The sequence below is a fragment of the Schistocerca gregaria genome, chromosome 1, assembly GCF_023897955.1.
Source record: "Schistocerca gregaria isolate iqSchGreg1 chromosome 1, iqSchGreg1.2, whole genome shotgun sequence".
Classification (NCBI taxonomy): domain Eukaryota; kingdom Metazoa; phylum Arthropoda; class Insecta; order Orthoptera; family Acrididae; genus Schistocerca; species Schistocerca gregaria.
In genome coordinates this window covers 783,222,707-783,245,056 of record NC_064920.1, presented here as the reverse complement: position 1 = coordinate 783,245,056, position 22,350 = coordinate 783,222,707, and the positions used below count along the sequence as shown (strand labels likewise).

Genomic DNA, 22,350 nt, shown 5'->3' with positions numbered 1-22,350 from the left:
TTTCGAAGTTGTTTCACTGCAGAAAGTTTTCCCAAGAGAAATTTTGTTGGCAAAACTTGGTTTTCTAACCTTTCCAACAATATGAACGAGTTAAAAAAATAAAAACTTCTACCCCACCTTTTGCAAGGTACAGGCTTTTTTTCTGACAGTTTCAGTGGACTAAGGTACACACACACACACACACACACACACACACACACACACACACACACACACACACACACACACACACACATATGTCCATCCGCACATATACAGGCACAAGTAGACATAACTAAAGGCAAAGAGTTTGGGCAGAGATGTCAGTCGAGGCGGAAGTACAGAGGCAAAGATGTTGTTGAATGACAGATGAGGTATGAGCGGCGGCAACTTGAAATAGGCGGAGGTTGAGGCCTGATGGGTAACGGGAAGAGAGGTTATATTGAAGGGCATGTTTCCATCTCCGGAGTTCTGATGGGTTGGTGTTGGTGTGAAGTATCCAGATTTCCCAGACGGTGTAACACTGTGCCAAGATGTGCTGGTCGTGCACCAAGGTATGTTTAGCCACAGGGTTATTCTCACTACCAACAAACACTGTCTGCCTGTGTCCATTCATGTGAATGGACAGTTTGTTGCTGGTCATTCCCACATAGAAAGCGTCACAGTGTAGGCAGGTCAGTTGGTAAATCATGTGGGTGCTTTTACACGTGGCTCTGCCTGTGATCATGTACACCTTCCGGGTTACAGGACTGGAGTAGGTGGTGGTGGCAGGGTGCATGGGACAGGTTTTACACCAGGGGCTTTTACAAGGGTAGGAGCCAGAGGGTAGGAAAGGTGGTATGGGGATTTCATAGGGATGAACCAAGAGGTTACGAAGGTTAGGTGGACGGAGGAAAGACACTCTTTGGTAAAGTGGGGAGGATTTCATGAAAGATGGATCTCATTTCAGGGCAGGATTTGAGGAAATCGTATCCTTGCTGGAGAGCCACATTCATAGTCTGATCCAGTCCCGGAAAGTATCCTGTCACAAGTGGGGCACTTTTGGGGTTCTTCTGTGGGAGGTTCTGGGTTTGGGAGGATGAGGAAGGGGCTCTGGTTATTTGCTTCTGTACCAGGTCGGGAGGGTAGTTGCGGGATGCGAAAGCTGTTTTCAGGTTGTTGGTGTAATGGTTCAGGGATTATAGTACTGGAGCAGATTCGTTTGCCACGAAGACCTAGGCTGTAGGGAAGGGACTGTTTGATATGGAATGGGTGACAGCTCTCATATTGGAGGTACTGTTGCTTGTTGGTGGGTTTGATGTGGACGGATGCATGAAGCTGGCGATTGGACAGATGGAGATCAACATCAAGGAAAGTGGCATGGGATTTGGAGTAGGACCAGGTGAATCTGATGGAACCAAAGGAGTTGAGGTTGGAGAGGAAATTCTGGAGTTCTTCTTCACCGTGAGTCCAGATCATGAAGATTTCATCAATAAATCTGTACCAAACTTTGGGTTGGCAGGTCTGGGTAACCAAGAAGGCTTCCTCTAAGTGACCCATAAATAGGTTGGCATACGAGGGGGCCATCCTGGTACCCTCGGCTGTTTCCTTTAATTGTTGGTATGTCTGATCTTCGAAAGTGAAGAAGTTGTGAGTCAGGATGAAGCTGGCTAAGGTAATGAGGAAAGAGGTTTTAGGTAGGGTAGCAGGTGATCGACGTGAAAGGAAGTGCTCCATCGCAGCGAGGCCCTGGATGTGCAGAATATTTGTGTATAAGGAAGCCTATTTTGGCTGATCAGTAGTCTGTCACCATGGCAGCACTGCTGGCTGACATTGCTGCTGGGATACAGAAAGTGCTTCACTATTGCACTACTAAAGACATTCTGCAGATCTCTCATCATGGCACTCTATCTGACAGTTCCTCCACTATGGTATGTCATAAGATAAGTGGAAAATAAAATGTCACTGTTCATTGCTGCAAAATCCATCATACTCACCCATAACGCAAATGGATGTTCTCCTTGTTTGTCTCCTTTAGGTGTAATGTCGAACCATTTGGTCCATTTGATGTACTCCGTCCCTTGTGCTGTTATAGAACTTTATGATATGTCTTTGCTGTGATGCTTTTTGCTAATGAGAAATATTGATTTTGTGTTTATTTCTTTCTGAGAACGTAACGCACAATCGTGATTTCATCTCTAAAGGCAAATAATGACGAGTACAGTGCTCTCAAGATGGATGCTTTCATCTGAATGAGGATTTCTGGTTTATTTTGTTTGATTGTCTCCAGCACTTTAATTTGCATATGAAGCATCTCTTCTGCCAACTGAATAATAGTGAGGAAGTTGTCAACAGTAATATTTCAGTATGATCTTTCAATGCTTTTAGCATTCAGTCCAAGATTTTTCTGAACAGGCTCATACAGCTTCCTTCCTGTGTACACAGTTCTATCTAAAGCATATGCAGGTGTAGCGTCGCATAACCAAAATATCTTTATGCCATACTTAACAAAGTTTAGCGGGCATATACTGGATGAAGACACATCATCTACTGGAATGAGAGTAACTGTGAGTGAATCATTAGGAATCATTCTATTTCTAAACTTATCAGGAAACATTTCCCATACATAGTGAACAGCTGCGTGTTTATTGTCTACAGATCAATCTTGACATTGATTGAAACTGATTATTCTCCTTATACCCTCCAATCTGTTTACTAACATTGTGGCCTTAACCAGCAAGCAGTAAAAGGGCAATACCACCCTCCATTTCAACAAGTGAATCATTTTTGCTTGTTTTACCATGTGAAGCAGCCACTCTTCTGCCTTCTCTATATGTACAGTTGATGACTTCATCTAGTATTTTCTTCGAGATCAAATAGTCCCAGGCATTCGTTGGTTTACAGGTTTTCAATCCACAAGCTAGACCGGGTGCCTTCTGTATTAGATTGTGAACAGGCATTTGAGAAGTTGGTGGAGAACATTAATTCCAAATGTTTCCATTAGAGCTCATGTATGTGCTAACATCTCAAGGTGTCGATGTTGAATGTCATATTCAGACTCTGATGAAGGAACATTTTCTGAAGTATTGAAATCTTTCAGAATATTTGTATCAGAAGATTCAAAGTTTGTTTCTTCACTACTTATATCCTCAAAAAAATCTTCCTCCTTTGCATGAATCAGATTCTTCAAATCACTGAGTGACAACACTTCAAAAATTAGCTGCAGTTGCATTTACTGACACTCTAATTTTTCTGATGAAGCCGTAACAAAATATGCGTCACTCGGGCAACATTTGATGCAAAATTAAGCAAGTTGAGATGGCAACAGAACTGGTTCTGGGCGACACACTAAACTAACTATGCTGGTGGCAGTAGCAGCAAAGAACAACAAAGCAACAATAAAGCATATGATTGCAAAAATCTTGCAGGTATACTGACATCCCTAATTAATAAAAGTAATTTCTATTGTTTTTTTCTTTTCTACTGCTGTTTAGCTATGACGATGACGACGACAACGACAACTAGTAAATTTACTTCTCCTGCTGCTGCTGCTGCTGCTAAACCACCACTGCCTCTACTCAGTTATTGTTGAATTAATAACTGCTCCTAAACAATTAGTACCATTATTTGCTCAAGGCTTTGCAAATACTTCTTACTGGTTGTGATTACTTAAAATGAAAACTTATTTATCATTAGAAGATATACAAAAATATATTTACTGAATTCTGCTTTGTTAAGCACTGCTTTTGAAATTACTGCTCAAGTTAGTAGATGTAAACACTTAGATTAATTACTGTCCTGCAAACAATTGAAGGTTTAATTACTGTTACTTCTTTCAGCACAGCAAAAAGTTACTCACTGCTTCATTATTTATTTGCCTTCATTCTGTTATAGAAAAGCATTGCAATTGCTTCAACATTTATTAGGATTTTCTCAGGTTATAATGGATAGGATAGGATAGAACCTGCTTTGGTAAATTGTCTTAGGTAGAACTTATAATGAACACTTTGAAATATCCTTCTATTATTCAGTTACAAAATTAACTACGGTGCTGGCTAGCTGTTATAAGTCTAATCAAATAGTTGGTTAGGTCTTACGTTGTGTTGAGACGTCGTCAGTGCGTGTAAGGCATTGTTCTTTGGCATTGTGTGGCACAGGCATTTCTTCTTGCCGCTCCACAGTAAACAAAAGTGGGTCCACAGTACTCTTTATATTAATATGTGTCCGCTTAATACATTACGGCCATATCAAACTTCCATCAAGCCCTTATATATTTTAGCTCCGCTGCCTTACGACCATGTCTCAACACACACGCTGCATTGGTACTGTCTCCATCATTCTCTCTATGTGACTTGACTTGGCTGATCATCTCTCAACACTGTTCTGCAGCAGTCAAAAAAGGTGATTTACTCATCATGAAACAAAATCCCATGTTCTTCTGTGCATTTATATGAAAGTAGCATTGTTTGGGTCACAATACTTCGTGAAATAGATCTTTGCTAGTAGCCTCTTGCTTATCTGTCATTTGTCACCCGTTGACATTAAGTTTCTTTCCTTACATTTACTATTGTGGCTGAATAGCATTTATTTTCAGAGACATGTGACATTTACTTTTTCTGCCTCCAGTCACACACAGTAAAACTATTAGTCACACATTTCTTGCTACCACCATATGTTTGATAATGACCAAAGAGTAATTCCTTTTCCAAGTCAGACTTCTTTTGTCGCTCTGGAAGGAGTCCTCATGCATAGTTATTTGCTTCATTTGTATTTTGATGGGTTAGCTGCTGTTTGTCCCATGTCTACCCTTAATAGCAAAATTATTACTTTGTATGGTAGGAGGAAGCAGTGAGAACTATCAAAAACATGCATGTAATCAAAAACAGCTAGGTGGTTTGGTGCCTTAGGTATGGGGATATTAAAACAGGCAGAAGTGTCCCCAAGTGTTGTGTGTAAATGATGAAAAGCTCCGACAACAGTCGATGTTTGTGTGTGACAGCTAGTCTTTTCCATAGTGCTCAGACCTCGGAAGGTAACACAGTATTTATCCTTTTTTCACATCCTTCATTAATGATCCACTCTGTGTGTGCATCTTTAGAATTATCTGTTTGTGGGGGCAGGGTGGTGAGAGCAGAGTACAAATGCAGCATACCCATCATGTACGTTTATCACTTCAACGTCACGCAGTTTTACGACAAAATTAGACCCCCTCCTGGACATTTCACTAGCAGTGTCTGTGACATATTGATTCTCTTATCTCTATAGAACTTCCAGAATGTGTCTGGTTTCATTTCAGGCAGAAAGTTCAGGCTCTACAAGAGATATTTGTGCTCCTCTGTTGGCTGTACCTGATCTCAGAGAAATTCTATTACTGTACCACATTCGTTAGTAGCTCATGTGAAATAGCGGGAAGCTCATATTTTTAAAAACTTTGTCTTTGGTTACTGATTTATATGAGTTAATAAAATGTAATATCCTTCACTGAAAGAAAGCTTTTTCAATAGTCTGCTTTTAATTGTTTGAATCTTTTTTCTTGAACAAATGCTTGCTTCAAAAATTTACGCTTAAATCTATATTTGTACTCTACAGGTTACAGGATCCAGTGTAATTCAAGAGTGCTGCATAGGAAGAACAAATATAATTACATCTCTGGAATAGCCCTTATGAAGTTTTTTGTTCAGGGTCATACTACTGTGGTACACCACTGTGACACATTGGAAACAATGAAAATGTTTGAATAGTACAGAAAACAAATACAGTGTACATAAAATTGGTTACACATCAGAAACCATTAATAGCAGGATACATGCCCATATGTAACTTTTTGTGTAGAATCACTGAATCTATCACCCTCATTTGGTGTTGGATTGAGTACCCCTGCACTAACTAACCCCCTCGGCAGGCCCTGGGGGTTAGAATAGGCCCGAGGTAGTCCTGCCTGCCGTAAGAGGCGACTAAAAGGAGCCTCACACCGTTCGGCCTTTATGTGATGTGCCATTAACTCCCCACGTATGCCAAGGAGCAAAAACCAGTCACCCTAGGGCATCAGTACTCCCGGCAATGGCCATCCTGCATGGTGGCCTTTGCTGCAGCTGGATGGCGCCCGTGGGGAGGGCGCCAGGTTGGAGTGGGTGTCATCAGAGAAGATGACATGCCATGAAGCATAGTATGTTTTCTCTTGCTGGTGGTTGACCGCCAGCAGTCTCTAAGCGGGCAAAGAAATGCTAAGAAATATAACCCCCAAATCGTTCCCCTCCCTGGCCACACCATGGGAGGAATGCCAGGCTAAGGATGGAAGTGAAGCTTATTCACTCTGGTATGTACAAGAGTCAATGAGAAATCTTTCATGTCCATGAAGCCTCAGTTTTTTTGGAGCATTTTTAGGACAAGTTTGGGGAGTTGGAGGGCTTGTCCAAAATACACTTTTGGTCAGTCTCTTCCCAGGTTTCTGCTAGTGGGAAAGATGACACCTGCCAGTGGCTGAAGAGACAAAAAGCAGTTGGTTGTAGGGCTGGGCTTCACATTCTTTCTCAGTCACAGAGTCTGAATCACTGAAATCCTCCGAGCCAGGGAAACCCAAAGAGCAAAGCAAAGAGAACTCCAAAAAGAAGCTCCCCAAGACCAAAGGAATTGCGGTGGCACTCATACCGCCGCTGCCTATAAGCTCTGCATCTGCGGATAAGGTGGAGATTCTGGCAACTGCTGAGAACGTAGATCTCACCGGACCCTCAGACACAATGGATATAGACTGCTCAGGCAAAAGATTGATGGCAACAGGTGACCCTGGGGCATAAACTGCCTCATTGAAAGTTCCATGCCTTCCCAGTGTTATGATGACGTCATCCTCCAGTGGAACTGCAGGAGTTTTTTCCCCTGCTTGGCTGAGCTACGGCAACAGTTAAGCTTTACACCTGCTTTCGCTTTCACCTTCTTTCTGCATTCGTCTCCAGGAAACCTCATTCCCGGCAGTGCAGTCTCCTGCCCCCCGCGGCTATAAGGGATATTACAGGATCGTATTGACTATAACAGAGTATATGGTGGAGTTCACGTCTATGTCCTGAACTCAGTCTGTATTGAACCTGTGCCCCTTCGAACCTCTCTTGAAGCTGTGCTTGTCAGAAAAAGGAAGACACTGGAAATAACTGTCTGCAATGTATATCTTCGTCCAGATGGTGCACTATCCCTGAATGTATTAACTGCACTGCAACTCCGTAAACCTTCTCTACTTTTGGGAGATTGTAACGCCCATAACCCATTGTGGGGTGGCACCGTGCTTATTGGCAGAAGCAGAGATATCAAAACTTTACTGTCTCAGTTCGACCTCTGCCTCTTAAATAATGAGGCCGCCATACATTTAATGTGGCTCATGCTAGTTATCTGGCCATTCATTTATCAATTTGGAGCCCAGGACTTCTCCCCTCTATCCAGTGGAAAGCACATGATGAACTGTGTGGTAGTGATCACTTCCCCATCTTCCTGTCACTGCCCTGGCGTCAGGCCCCCAGATCAGCTTTAAACAAGGTGGACTGGGAAACTTTCACCTCTGCTGTCACTGTTGAATCTCCCCCACAAGGTAACAAAGATGTGGTGATTGAACAGGTAACTACAAGAATCGTTTCTGCAGTGGAAATGGCGGTCCCTCATTCTTTAGGGTGCCCCCATCGAAAGGCAGTCCCTTGGTGGTCGCCAGAAATCACTGGAGCAATTAAGGAGCGTCAGTGAGCTCTACAGCGGCATAAGCGGCACCCTTCCCTGGAGCCTTTAAACAGCTCCATGCCCGCATTCACCAACTTAAAAAACGACGTAAACGGGAGTGCTGGGAGAGGTTTGTCTCAACCATTGGGTGCCACATGTCACTTTCCCAAGTCTGGACTAGGATCAAATGAATTTTTGGGTACCAAACCCCAACAGGTTTACCCAGTGTTAACATAAATGGCATGTTATCTACCGACGCAAATGCGATTGCTGAGCACTTTGCTGAGCACTATGCTCGAGCCTCTGCATCAGAGAAGTACCCCCCCAGCCTTTCACACTCCCAGACGGTGGCTGGAAGGGAAAGACCTCTCGTTCACTATGCGCCACAGTGAATCCTATAATGCCCCATTTACCAAGTGGGAGCTCTTCAGTGCCTTTTCACACTGCCCCGGCGCAGCTCGTGGGCCAGATCAGATCCACTGTCAGATGGTTAAACATCTCTCATCTGACTACAAGCGACATCTCCTTGTCATCTTCAACTGGATCTGATGCTACGGCATCCTTCAATCGCAGTGGTGGAAGAGCATGATCATTTTGATACTCAAACCCAGTAAAAACCTGCGTGATATGGATAGCTACCAGCCCATCAGCCTCCCCAACGTTCTTTGTAAGCTGTTGGAACATATGGTGTGTCGGTGATTGAGTTGGGTCCTGGAGTTACGTGGTCTACTGGCTCCATGTCAGGGCGGTTCCGCCTGGGTTTCTCTACTACTGATAACCTTGTGTCCTTCGAGTCTGCCATCCGAACAGCCTTTTCCAGATGCCAACATCTGATTGCCGTCGTTTTTGATTTACAAAAAGCATATTACACAACCTGGCGACATCATATCCTTGCCACATTATACGAGCAGAGATTCTGAGGCCCACTTCCATTTTTTACCCAAAATTTCCTGTTGCTTTGTACATTCCATGTCCAATTTGGTGCGTCTCGTAATTCCCCCAATATCCTGGAGAATGGAGTCCCGCAGGTCTCTGTATTGAGTGTATCTCTATTTTTAGTGGCAGCTGTAGGGCCGTCTGTCTCACTTTCTCTGTGTGCAGATGACCTCTGGTTTTCGTACTGCTCCACCAGTACTGGTGTTGCTGAGCAGCGCCTACAGGGAGCCATCCATAAGGAGCAGTCATGGGCTCTAGCCCACGATTTCCAGTTTTTGGTCACAAAGTCTTGTGTTATGCACTTCTGTTGGTGTCGTACTGTTAATCTAGAACGAGAACTTTACCTTAATGACGATCCATTCACTGTAGCGGAGACATATCAATTCTTAGGACTGATTAACTTGGCTTCCTCATCTTCATCAGTTTAAGCAGAAGTGGTGGCAGCACCTCAATGCCCTCTGCTGCCTGAGCAACACCAACTGGGGTGCAGATCGCACTACGCTGCTGCAGCTCTACAGAGCCCTTGTTCAATCCCACCTTGACTATGGGAGTCTGATTTATGGTTCGTCGGCACCCTCAGCATTGCATTTACTTGACCCAGTGCACCATTGTGGCATTCACCTAGCCACGGGAGCTTTTAGGACGAGTCCAGTGCCCAGTGTCATGGCACAGGCTGGAGTCCTTCCATTGCAGGTCAGACGTGCACAACTGCTTGTCAGTTACGTTGCACACATTCGTAGTTCTCCTGCGCATCCGAATTACCGTCTCCTTTTCAAACCCACGGCGGTTTATCTCCTGCATAGGTGCCCCAGGTCAGGCTTACAATTGCAGTTCATGTCCGATCCCTTCTTTCCAAGCTGGTGTCCTTGCCTTTACCAGCAATATTTCAGATCCATTCACGTAAACTCCATGGTGTACACCTAGGCCGCAGCTTCATCTGTACCTTAGGACTCAGTTAACCTGCGGCTCTCCGCTACCACTTCCTCTCGATTCTTGACATGTACTGAGGCCACGAAGTGGTTTACACCGATGGCTTGATGGCTTATACTCACGTCGGCTTTGCATATGTCCATAGAGGACATGTTGAACAGCATTCCTTGCCCGCTGGCTGCAGTATTTTCACTGCTGAGCTGGTGGCTGTATCTAGTGATCTTTGAGCACATCCATTCATGCCCTTGGGAGTCAGTTCTTCTGTGTACTGACCACTTGAGCAGCCTACAAGCTATTGACAAGTGCTACCCTCGTAATCTCCTGGTAGCGACCATCCAAGAGTCCATCTATGCCCTGGAATGGTCCAGTCGTTCAATGGTGTTTGTCTGGACCGCAGGTCATGTCAGAATCCCAGGCAATGCACTTGCCACAGGCTGGCCAAACAGGCTACGTGGAAACCACTTATGGAGATTGGCTTCTCTGCAACTGACCTGTGTTCAGTACTACGCTGCAAGGTTTTGCGGCTTTGGGAGACAAAATGGCATAACCTGAGCGCACACAACAAACTGCATGCCATTAAGGAAACTACAAATGTGTGTCAGTCGTCCATGCGGGCCTCTCGCAGTGACTGCAATTCTCTGCCGGCTCCGCATTGGCCACGTTTGTGTGACACACGGCACCTCCTGCACCATGATGACCCATCTCAGTGTCGGTGCGGTGCAAGGGTGATAGTGGCCCATGTCTTGGTGAGCTGACTCCTTTGGCTGCCCTGCAACAGACCCTTCAGTTACTGGACTCATTGCCATTAATTTTAGCTGACAATGCCTCATCGGCCAATTTAGTTTTACTTTTTATACATGACGGAGGGTTTTATCATTCTATATAAGTTTTAGCGCGTGTCCTTTGTCCCTTTGTGTTCTCCACTCTAATGCTTTTAGGTTGGATGTTTTAATGTGTCCCAGAGTGGCCGGCTTTCCCTTTTTATTCTTGTGGTTGGCCAGCCACAGTCATCTGCTCTCTTGTTTTTACCCCTTCTACCTCTTTCTTGCTTCTCTCTGTGGTTTTTTTTTTCCCATAGTAGTGTTGATTGTCCTTCTGTTGTTCTTCTGGTTCTTCCTTTCTCCTGTTATTGTGCTGTACGTCTCCTTCTCCTTCTTCTTCTTCCCCTTGTGTAATTATTTTACTGGGAACAAGGGGCTGATGACCTCACAGTTTGGTCTCTTCCCCCCCCCCCCTCCCCGTCTTTTAAACCAACCAACCACCTAAATAAACCAGTGGCCATATGGATAGTGTTCACATATATTTTTTCTATCCTGATGACGTGCAGTACTCATCAGTGGCTGTAATGCTTTTGTATGGTACTTTGAATGAATTAATTTTCGTAAGAATTCTTCCAGTGTATCCCAGTTCGGCTCCTGCCTTTCACTCAACTAGTTTTACATGCTCATTCCACTTTAAACTGCTGTGAACAGATTTTAGTAGTTATTCAAAGCTTGTGAGTATTTTCAGTGATTGAGTTTAATCAAACAATGAGTCTCCCACCTATTTATGCAGAATGAATAAAAACATTTATTTTGAGTGCCAGTTGCCGATTAATGCATCAAATATCAATCCTCTGCAGGTTTGCATTTTTCTACAAGTTTTTGATGATGCATCAGCAACTGTTCATACAAAATAATCATGCGGACCACCTCAAGGAGAAACTCTTATCCACCAAATCAAGTAAAAATATTATGAACAATAATTGGCCTGTAACAGTTCCTTTTAATACCCTCAAAGCTTCTCTAATGACATTAGTAAGTATAGCCCCTGGGAAGCTTTCAGTCCAATCTGAAAACTTATTTGATATACTTCAAGCTGTTAGTTTTCTCAGTAGACAAGAATATGGAATATCTTACTTTGGGTAGGCACCACATTCTTCATGTAAAGTGAGTACATTCACTCACTATAGCATGGCTCACTTATCCGAGAATCCAGTCTGTCGTGTCTCCAATCTTACTGGATGTTTTAGTTCTGCAAAGTGTGTAGGGTGTCCTTGTCTTAACATTGTTGGAGGAAGTAGCTTAGCCTTCTGCACAAATTCTATTCTATGCCACCTACATATCATGGTACACTATCAGCATGAGCAAATTGCAGCTCATTCATCAACAGCAAAATACAAAGACAGCATGCTAATGTCAGACAACATAGAAAATTGAGGCCAGCAAGAGCTCAGCTAAAAGATGCAGGGTATCAGTGACACCAGAATAATTGTCAACCTGATTAATAAAGAACTGGATCTCTCTACAGCCTTGGCCCTCTCCAATAGGCTGCATTTTACTCCTCTACCAAACAAAATTCTGAAACAGGGCATTATTAACAGTGTTAAAGAAGCAGTTCATGGTTTGCCAACAGAAGAGGTGGAGGTAATTAGATCTGAAACATGTAGGATCATTGACAAATCCCAATTTCCAGGGGGTGGGATAACAGAACACCGAGCACCAACATTGCTAAGAGAGTATGAAAACACAATAATTGTAGTTGTGTAACATGACGCATCCTCTGATTTTTGTGCCTTACATTAACAACTTACACAATAGGGAGGGGGTATATAGTAGTAACAAGAATGAATTGGACTGTGCATATCAACTGGTTCAAATTGTTCTGTGGCCATTGTGCGTTCCAAGTTTCTGCTTTAATGTTCTCCGTGTTGTGTTCTGCAAGTTTAAGTTTTCTTATTTTAACCAAGCCTGTATTAGATGTAATGATTTATTTGCATTAAATGAAAAGAATGAAAGGAAATGTTTTCACTGTACTTTCAACATTTCAGATCCTGTGATATATGGCCAGGATTTACCAAATGATCAGCAAATGTATAATTATGTTCAGTTGCTAACTAGAACTGGCAAACTAACATTTGGACCAGGACAACAACAAGAATGTTCAAGATATGGAAGACAGGGTATTTCATCATTAGAAGCTATTTCAGCAAGTATATCTCCAACTGTAATTGACAAGGTAAGGAAGCACATGTATCATGTAGATTGCTGTTGCTGTCTTCAATCTAAATGACACTTAACCTTCTGATAGCCATGTGTATGTGTCAGATACACAGTGACAATGTTTGTTACCTTTTCTGTGAAAGGGGGAGGGAGGAAAATCCCCCCTTTGTTCTAGCCTCCTCTTTCGATCCCACCCTACTTCAGTCCTGGTCACTGTTTGTTACTGTAAACAGGAAGCTAATAACTCATAGTTCATACCTGAGGAATACATATGGACCTTCATGTAAGTTTGTAACCTTTTATTTTCCAAGAAATATTGTTAAATTTTTAATGCTTATTAGTAATTAAAATAGTATACCAGATGAAGTTGCATGTGTCTTGAATCAACAACGTTATTGTGTGTATCAGATACACATGACCTTCAGTGCTTGTGTCATGTTATTTATTCAGTTTAGTTTCATATTTATTTCTTAGGTGCTATTGGGGATGAAGAGATGTGTAATTCAAGCAGTCTTTTGGCTGTTGAAGGTATGATAAATGGAGTTCTGCACAATACTAACAATGAGAATGATCAGTACAACAGTTTTATAGAGCGCAGTGGTACTGATGAAGGAGAGATTCTGATACAGAACTGAGTGCTGAGTTCAGTTCAGAAGACAATGAAGATGAGAGCACCCAATAGATATTTCAAGCTGTTCAAAGGAGAATTAAAAAGTACTCTAGGTTCTTTTCTGATGTATGTTGTTGCCATAAATTCATTTATAATCTGGAAAGGAAACACCAATAATAATCTCAGGAGAAGAAAAGTCTTGGAAATCTTTTAAACAAACTTGTGCAGGAGTACATAAAAAAAGAGAAGTACTAAAGTAACAGGAGAACTCCATACAAAAGTTTTAAATGTGTCACACACAGATGATGAGCACCAACTGAAACAAAGAAGAGGAGAAGATCAGCCTCAGGAGCATCCAATTAAAAATGTCAGCCATATTTAGTTAGTAAGAAAATAAGAGTCACCTATTTCAAATGTGAAATATGTGGACAGTTTGTTTACAACATTCAATAAATGTTAGCAATGACTGTATTTCAACTCTATTTAATATTCACCTTTTTCAAATGTGAGATATACGGATGGTCTTTTTTGCTTACATCATTCAAGAAATGTTTGCATTGATGGTAAGTTTAGTATATTGTAAAAACCAAAATTTCAAGCATAATCTTGGGTAAATTCGACATTTGTGTACGGGAAGTATGTATCAGTACCTCGAGAAAAATGATCAAATGTGTGTGAAATCTTATGGGACTTAACTGCTAAGGTCATCAGCCCCTAAGCTTACACACTACTTGACCTAAATTATCCTAAGGAAAAACACACACACCCATGCCCGAGGGAGGGAGGACAGTTCATGACTGCAGTGCCTTAGAACGCTCGGCTAATCCTGTGTGGCGTACCTCTAGAAGCTGTGGGAATAAAATGTGTGTTATGTTTCACAACATTATTTTTAAATAATTTTTTTACTTTGCTTTGTTTGTATTACCCATGAATAATACCTAATATTGCTTTTATGATAAACATTTAACTTTTAAAAAGACATAAAGTTTATTAACAACAATTAGTATCCGCGAGAGATGTGCAGCTGCTCTTGTCCAACTACAAGGCATGCCTATTGGAAGGTCATTTGATCAGGTGTGATCATTTTTAAAAAATGGTGTGTGTTGAGTGGGGGCTCCACACACTGCAATGGGTTTTGCCTGTCTTCCACAGCAGAATTTTTCACCTCCAATCTGTCTAATCTTCCCTCTTCAAGGAATGGAAAGCTATTCATTATCCTTGTGCAAATCCTGATGTTATCAGTCTTCCTTCAAGCAAGAGCTCCACTGCTTGGTCATGAATTGCACTAGCTTTGTTGCGAAGGGTCTCAGCCAACTTTCCGAGATTGCTGCTTACAAAACTCAGCACAGTTATCTTATCTTTGAAGTGTGGTATGGCCTCCAGCAACTCTTCAAAAGATATAATGTCCATCACAGATCTTGTCAGCTGAAACCTTCCATCTCCCTTCTCATACTGGCAACCCCACCCACATCACATAATCTCAAATTTTTACAAATCTAATTCCACTGGTCTCTCCATTGTAGCTAATTCCGGTGCCCCTGCAGGAAGATCCTCTGCCTTCATTGGCCAGTATTCTTGCTTCTGTTGTATGATAATTACTTCCATTACTGCAGGACTCCTTATTTCTCACTGTAGATGCAATGACCATTTATGCGATCACTTCCTATGCTTAAGTCCTTGCTGAAGTGGGCCGTTACCTTTCTGAGCATCATCCTGGTTCCAAATCCATCACTCTTTCTTAATCCATCTGGCTAACCAATTTCTGATCTATAAAGCTATCTGCTTCGAAAGCTAATTTACACACAAATCTGTGGAATTGCCATGGCTACCCACATGCCACCGTTCCCACTCTTCCAACACCCTCAACTTATAAAATCCCTCTGACGGAGCCTCAACATCTACTCCAAAATGGGACTAAAATGCTTCTTCTCTATTAAATGAGCCACCTTTTTAGATCTCTTCTTTGTCTATGGCTCCATAAACATCATTGTCCATATCAAATGCACTAACCACCAACATTACCTCCGTTTTAAAAACTGCCACCCATTCCATATTAAAAATTTTGGCATCCTTAGGCAGCATCTGCAGTGGAAAGCAGGAGTTGCCTAATTATGCAGGTAAACTTGTCAAAACTAGTCCTTGTCCCACTCACTTAATCTTACCCTCGCCCTCTTCCTTCCTTCAGTTCCTCACCCCTTCTGTCGGTCCAAAACATCATACTCAACTTTCCTCTATCTCCCTCTGTCCCATCCTACTCCCGTGTTGTGTGATTGTGTCCCCTCCTACTCTTGTGTTTTGTGATTGCATCTTTCTTTATTCTCGTCTTGCCAATGCCACTGAATGCAGCATTTCTTCCACTCTCCTGCGTACAAAAAAATTGAGACCCCCCCACCTTACCCAATAGAACTCAGCACATCCTGATTGCCACACTCCTTCCCTCTCCACCCACTCATGCACACTTATCCAACACAGATTTGTGCATTAACTTACCCTAGTGATTGTGTGGGAAAGTGTGCTTTTATTGTTATTATTATTATTATTATTTGGCTTGGGTTCATTGAACCATTCTGCTGTGTAGAGAAATCACAATGTAACTAGTTCGAAAAGTGACTTTGCATCATTTTGCCATTTCCACATCTTGAATCTTGACATATTAACTATAGACAGTATAAAATATAAAAAAGAGAATGCAACAGAGATTGGGCAGCACACATGTAGAGATTAGAATGTTTATGTAACCAATAGAAAGATCACCAAATTTTAGATACACACGTAGTTTTGTGGAAAACAAAAAAGGGCTTTGTATATTTGAGGATCATTGTGACATAATAAAACAGGAGCATTTGTGGGAAGGGGCACCTTCAATTTCAAAATGTTTTGCTGCAAGTGGTTTACGCATATTAAAGAAATGGCAGCCGTGGTTCTTTCTTCTGATAGTTGCAGAGTATCTGTGATGTCTATGGAGTACAAGTGGGTAGGAGTTGAACCATGTTCAGTACAGATTTGTACAAAGGTAGTTATCAGCTTCCTGCTCACCCGAAATTTTCAAAAGCAGGAGGTGCTTCTAATTTTTAATTGGGTGGCAGTAGGGTATTGATCTTTGTGTCAGATTGAGAGCCACCAATCCTCTGCTCATTCTTTATTATCCACTTGATGAACACCAGTGTTCTGGTCCTGTAATGAACATCTGTCTACTGTCCTTCAATTTCAAGTTGTGGATGCAGCAACTGGCTGAGCAAGAATGAGCAGGGGATCAATTCCTTTCAATCTACCATAAAGTTCAATACTATACAGCCATTCAACCAGTAATTGGAAGCACCCCCACTTTTGTAAATTTCAAGAAAACGGGAAACTGATAATTACATTGGTACGAATGCACTTAAAAGACTGTATCTTAAAACTAGATATGTTTGTGTACTGTTGTTCAATTTATGCCATGCATCACTCATTTCATATAGGTGGCTCCTTTCCCTCACTTTTTTTTATTGTTTCTATGCTGGAATTTCTGTTGTTATTGAAATGGAGTGGCATCTTCAGTGCAACTGCTTCAACTTTTGTGAGAGATTTTTTCTCCAATGTAGAAAAGAATATGCAGTTGGCCCAAAAATTATCTAAACTACTATGCATTTCAAAATGATTAATCTCCCACTGAAAGTTCTTGCTTTTGGGCTACTGTGTCTCGAGCATTATGATGTTATACTGTGTGAAAACATGCAAATGTCTTCCTTTGTATCACATGTCAGTTTTTCTTAAAAAGAAATAGAGAGATGAATTCTGTTCATAATAACAAAGGATTCTGTTAAAAGTTTCATTTCCATATTTGTTGCCATTTAATACAGTTTCTACTGATTGGCCATGATGTAAAATTGCAATGTGTAAAGTGAGATTTTAGATTTAACTTTGTGCCAGTTTGATGCTGTCAGATATCATTAGTATGTAAAATTGGTAGTAATGCTAGTGTAGCTATTGCACACTATTGATACATTTTTGTTTTAACTGTTCTTGTATGAGATAATTTTCATTGCTCGTTAGTTCAATATTTCTATTGCTTGATGTATTTTCTTCAAATATGAGAGAGCACCTAATTCTTTGCAGATTAATCAGTATCCAGCCAGTAGCATATCTCAAATAGGATCAAATTATGCTGCTAAGGAAGAACCTGTTATAAGTAATGAAGGTAACTTGACACATCCAGATCATCAGGTCAGTTTGCCACTACCAAAATTTAAAAAAGTTGTCCATAATGCTGCTCCTGACATTAAGGAAGCTACTGGACAAACACCTTCAGCATCATATTCTGCAATTGGTTTTCCAAGGAATCTGACAAGAGGAAATGGAAACAACCAACAGGTACAGCATTTAACTGTTAACCTTTTCTTAAAGCCATGTTTGAATTAGCTGCTGCTGCTGAAAGGCTAACTACATGAAAAACAGTGCAATTTTCACAGATATGTAGGAACGTTCGGCAGAAAGTAAGTATGTGGCCCTCTTGATGGCTCAGCACATCGCTATTCTGTCTGCGGTCTCCTTTAGTCCTAAATATTTGTGAAGTGTAATTAGAAACATTTTATACTGTCAGTTTAGACTTTTATTTTAATTGAAAGTGTGTAGGACATGTTTTGGGAAATAATTTGCATTCTTGATTGTGTTTATATTATATTGTGAAGAGTGGTATATTTACGATGCAACATTTGTTTGATTGCTTCTCAGGAAATATGTGCTACTTTACTAGTGATATTTTATTCTTCTGTAGTGACAAGGGAATTTGCAGTAAGTTGGTTTTTGTGAAATATTTAAGTGAGCTGTTGCACAGAAAACTACACAGTATTAATTAGTTAAACAATTCTTCATTTTGTAAACTTGCATAAAACAAACCTTTGTTATTGTTGGAGTTTGAGATGCTCAGCAGCTATGTTATGAGTGTCCTGATTATTTAACTTGGCTGAGTGATCTTAAAAAATTAATAATACCTTTTTTATTTAGATGTTAAAACTAGATGACATAGGATAAAATAATTTTTAATGTAAGACAAAATCATTAAAATTGTGTAGTACTACATGCCCAAGTGTTATGATCTTGACACCCAGTTATGGGCAAAATATTTATCAGATCCAAAGTCTGACACAGTAAACATTCCATTGTAGGGGTTATGTCATGTACCTGGATATTTGTAGCCCACTGGCATTGAAGGGAATTGCACTAATAGTGCCTGCACTAGAATCTCTCCATGCATACTAAAGAGTAGATGCCCATCTCCATTAGTGCATTGGAGCTCTGGGGAACATGCACCATGTCAGATGGCAGTTGCTGTGGTTGGGTGAACGGCTGATTGGTGTCCATGGAGAGAGTTCCCGGCTGGAGTGGGCGACAGTAGGTCAGACTGTCTCCCATGAATCAACTTATAGTTAGCTTCTTCGGGTTGGAACACTCAATATGATTCTCTCTATTACAACACCAAAATGTTCACATCCTTGATTACGCCATGGGAGTAGGGACTGTGACATCAATATTGACAATCCTACCCATCACAGTACTAGTCTGTACTAGAGAGGACTGTGAGACCTTGCTAACTCGTGAAACTCAGTTCTCCTGAAACAGATCAAAGATAAGTTAGGAGACATGGCAGCATTGCGAAAGACAGGGAGTAGGTACCTCCTCATGAAGACAGCACAACCCCTCAGCCTTAGTTTTATGTGCTTCTTTGAGTGACATTCCTGTTTCTTTTACTCCCAATAGTAAAACAAAAATAAGTGTCATTACCTTTTAGCAGGATTTGATGTACAGTTGGATGAAGAACTGTTTACCAATCTGTAACAGCGAGAAGTGCAGTTTGGCCATTGTGTCAGGAAGGAACCAAATAATAATAGAGTTGCCATGTGAACATTTATTCTAGTGTTAAAGCAAACACACTTCCAGAAAAGGTGAAACACATGGTCTGCCAATGTTATGTCAATCTCTATGCACCACCCAAGCAGTGCTTTATATATTTATGTTTTGATATATGTCATCTCATTGTCGTAATGAAACTGTCTGTGGCAGTTGTGCATGTACTCAGCGTGACGGAATACTTTGTGTCAGCTGTCTGGACTGGCACACTTCCCCCTCGCTGATGTTTCCCATTAACAAAAAGGAACAAACAGTCCAAGAACATAATACTTCTGATCATTTATCATTCTCCAATGCTAACAGGACATATGAACTTCCTCACCCTGTTATGTGATAATCAGTTTCGTGACTAATTGTTGCCCATGAAGACGAAATTAACCCTCATTATACTGAAACAGAAACTCCACTGTCTGAAGTGGGTGTCACCATTTTATCGTCTTCTGTCATACCAACGTCAGGGTCCGCAGTCCCCACTCCACTCCTTGACTGGAGAAGGATTGCCCCCCAGTAGAGGGTCTGGGTAACCCTCCTCCCAAAAACGTGAGGACTTGCAGCCCAACACAGGCCAGCAGCTTCAGGAACTGCTGGCCACCAGTGGTAGAGTGCCACCCACTCATCTTCTGTTCCTGATCTTAAATTAGATAACTCTTCAGAAACCTTCAAAAGTTCAGAAGACAAGTTGATGAAGAAATCGAAGACGAAGGTTATTCTGATAGGCCAGCATGACCTATTATTCATAGTGATCTCAAACCAATGTTCCTACACAATGTATGACTAAAAGTGGTGTGTGATTTGCTACACCAGTCTCTTCATCCCCTCCCCTTTTCCAAGTTACCTATGGTGACTACACAGAAGAATTGTAATGAGTGCAACTGTCACCCCTGTGACATTTACTGCCATTCTATTCTGCAGTCTGCATTGGCCTCAAGAAACCCAGCTTTCGTGTAATGACTATCCTAGTTCAGTCTCTGTCGCGTTTACTGTAGGAACCATGTTAATCGCGAGAGGCCATCTGGGGGGTCTACATGCTCGTTCATAGAAATCGCTGTAGTGAATGGGTGCCCCTCCAAATGCTGGTGGAGGTGGTATCTATGTCTTAGACCAACCATTGGTACCATTATTTGCAATTTTACCGGCCATCAGACAGGGAAATATGGAACCGTGAATTGATTAATCTGTTACAACTATTTCTCCCTACCCTTCCTCATTGTTCGGAATTTAAAATGTGCATTACCCCTTTTGGGGGAAGTTACACCATTCTAGGGATCTCCTCATTGAATAGTTGTTTGTTGATTTTGAATTGTGTTACCTTAGTAATGTATCAACTACCCAATTTAGCGTAGCACATGGCTCATTCCCTACGCTTTCACAATGCAGTCGCGTTATTACAATGGGTAGTACAGAATGATATCTGTGGCAGTGACCACTTTCCATTGATCCTGCCACTGCCACTCCACCCCCCTTGAAACCAACTGGCCTGTGAGCATTTTGGAGTGTAAACTGGCAGATGTACACATCAAACACCACTTTTGCCGTTTTTCCATCTGGCCCTACTGATATTGTTCTTTATACATAACAACTGCACAATCACCAGTACCTGCAAACTATTCAGTGATTCAAAAAAATCGCTCAATAATTTCTCATAATCTTCAAACAGCTGTGCACAAGGGCCCATTTTGCAATTAAAACATCACAAGAAAGAGTGCTGCATATGAAAATCTCCTCCCTGGATATACACACCATCCTCTGCCAAACCCAAAACAGATGATTTTTCCTTGCTGTCAGCTCATATAGTGATATTTCTGTTGATCCATCTGGCCTCTGCGAACATTTTTCAAACCATTTTGCAGTGACATAATTGACTGCCTCCTACTTCCACCCACCTTTCATGCTCATAAAGGACCGAAAACAACTTCTTGCTCTCTACTCTACACTGTTTAAAGCCAGATAACAAACCAAATTTTGAGGCAAGCCTGACAGAATACATATTGCAGAAGACGTACACGTGTAATAAAGAAAAAATTTTAAGAGACTGAGTAGTAAATTACAATGAATGCCATGAAATGGAGTAAATAATTTCACAACTGTTTGTAACATGCATAACTCAGAAAAGGTCATAATTGTTTGTGTGTATATATCATAATGAAATCCAGCTTCACTAATAGCCCACCACATTCTACATATAAATGACACCGTCATTGAGAGTCTTCAAGTGTCTCAGCAGCTGTAAGATACGCCTGATGCTCAGCAGCTAAACTGCAATGGGCTTTTATGGAAATATGGATTAATTACTTAAAGGATTGTATAGGCATTGTATTCATTATGTTGAATCATACTATGTAAGACATTAAACAATAAAAAAAATTCACAAATACGATACTGTTCAAAAGTCAGAGTAAATAGCTTTTTCTAAGAGTAATTATTGGTCCACATTTTGCATTATATTCTTGAAATCGATAAGTATTGTGTCCTACACACTTTTAAAAGTAGCCTGTGTGTTAATTCAGGGTATAAGCTAATTTCAAATTTCTTCCAAATCAATTTCTGCTGGAAGCAGTAATAAACATACTCGCACACAAACTTTCTCATAATATATATGGGATTATTATTGTTCCTAAAGAAGGAATGCAGATGTTTAAGGAGAAAGAGAAAATTGATTTTGCTATTAAGTATGGGACAATAATGTAGCAAACAATGGAAAATCTAGGATGGAATGTAACAATACCAGAGAAGGAAAGTTGCTACTCACCATACAGCGGAGATGCTGAGTCGCGATAGGCACAACAAAAAGATTCGCACAATTATACCTTTCGGCCATTAAGGCCTTTGTCAGCAGTAGACACAAATACACACACACTCGTGCAAACGCAACTTGCACATATGTCTGCAGTCGCAGAGAGCTGAAACCACACTGCGAGCAGCAGCACCAGTGCATGATGCGAGTGGCAACTTGGGTGGGGGTAAGGAGGAGGCTGGGTCAAGGAGGGGGAGGGATAGTATGGTGGGAGTGGCAGACAGTGAAGTGTTGCAGTTTAGACGGGGCGCAGGAGAGAAGGTGCGGAGAGGGGAGGGGGTAAGTAGCAGAAAGGAGAGAAAAAAACAGAAATTAAAAGACTTGATGTGGCTGTGAAATGACAGCTGTGTAGTGCTGGAATGGGAGCAGGGAGGGGGCTGAATGGGTGAGGACAGTGACTAACGAAGGTTTAGGCCAGGAGGGTTGAACATAGGATGTATTGCAGGGAAAGTTCTCACCTGCGCAATTCAGAAAAGCTGGTGGTTGTGGAAATGATCCATATGGCACAGGCTGTGAAGCAGTCATTGAGATGAAGGATGTCATGTTTGGCAGTGTGTTCA

The 22,350-nt window shown here is 41.5% G+C and overlaps 1 protein-coding gene across 2 annotated transcripts in view; it reads left to right on the top strand.

The window, feature by feature from the left end:
* LOC126269086 (uncharacterized) overlaps positions 1 to 22,350 on the top strand; it is a 237,165-nt gene that overhangs the window by 165,799 nt on the left and 49,016 nt on the right. For both annotated transcript variants that reach the window (XM_049973964.1, XM_049973965.1), the window contains exons 7-8: positions 12,329 to 12,516; positions 17,206 to 17,460. In XM_049973964.1, coding sequence (XP_049829921.1) covers positions 12,329 to 12,516; positions 17,206 to 17,460 — 443 coding nt within the window. The remainder of the gene's footprint in view (positions 1 to 12,328; positions 12,517 to 17,205; positions 17,461 to 22,350) is intronic.